The sequence below is a fragment of the Poecilia latipinna genome, unplaced genomic scaffold (assembly GCF_001443285.1).
Source record: "Poecilia latipinna isolate Pla-1442-1.1 unplaced genomic scaffold, P_latipinna-1.0 Scaffold7672, whole genome shotgun sequence".
NCBI lineage: Eukaryota > Metazoa > Chordata > Actinopteri > Cyprinodontiformes > Poeciliidae > Poecilia > Poecilia latipinna.
The window spans coordinates 1-1081 of record NW_015120288.1 but is presented as its reverse complement, the minus strand read 5'-3'; the positions used below and the strand labels follow the sequence as shown (position 1 = coordinate 1081).

Genomic DNA, 1081 nt, shown 5'->3' with positions numbered 1-1081 from the left:
ACTGGAACCAATAATACATGTAATGTTTTCTCCTCTTTAAATGGATTTCATACAAAACATATTCTTTATACCAATCGTCCCTTTTGAGATCTAGGATCTCATTGACAATGTAGACCATGTTTGAAATGACAAAACAGAAACTAAATCCATAAGCACATATTAAATATTAAAATGACTGACTCAATTAAACCAGCAATAAAAAAAACATGTCTGGATTTGAAAGTTTGAGACCAGAACTAACACAAATCTGATAGCAGAGAAATATTTGTGAAACAGACATTTTATAATAAACTAATTATAAAACCCAATCTGACGGATTCCATTCAAATGTTAAATAAAGTGATTTGCATCAGCAGCTCCATGCTCCAGCGCTCTGGGAGAGTTTATAGTCCTGACAGTTGAACACTGGATGACTGACAGCTGTCCTTCATCACAGCAGAAGACACAGAAATCCTCCTCATCATCAGAAACATGACTCTGATCTGCGTCCTCATCTGGACTCTCCTCTGCTGCTGCTTCACAGGTAAAGTCCAGAGAATCCAACTCCTCTCCTCTATGAACATCTGTCCCTCTGAAATGAAGCCGACTAAACCATGAAAATGTTTTTGTCTCTGTGTCCTCAGAGGTCAGAGGTCAGGTCACTGTGACTCAGCAGCCTGCAGCAGTGAGAGCTGATCTGGGAGGATCTGTCACCATCAGCTGTAGAACCAGTCAGAATATTTATAGCATCTATTTAGCCTGGTACCAACAGAAAGATGGACAAACTCCTAAGCTCCTCATTTATCTTGCCAGCACTAAAGCATCAGGGACTCCAAGTCGCTTTACAGGCAGAGGATCAAACTCTGACTTCACTCTGACCATCAGTGGAGTTCAGGCTGAAGATGCAGGAGTTTATTACTGTCAGAGTGCTCATTACATCAACAGTCAGTATCTGTTCACACAGTGAAAAATCATCGTACAAAAACCTCCGTCAGTCTGACTTTACAGTAACTGTTATTTGTTCTGCAGCTGGAATCTGCTGCAGAAACTGATACAGTTCACTGAGCAAACACACTGGATGTACACAGAGTCTAATTTCATC

General features: G+C 40.4%; 1 gene segment (V, D, J or C); it reads left to right on the top strand.

Annotated features, from left to right (window-relative positions):
• Window positions 1–256: 256 nt before the first annotated feature.
• LOC106944262 (Ig kappa chain V region 3381-like) lies at window positions 257–1075 on the top strand. The segment is given in 2 exon segments: window positions 257–523; window positions 624–1075. Coding segments are annotated over 2 exon segments (375 nt in total).
• Window positions 1076–1081: the final 6 nt, after the last annotated feature.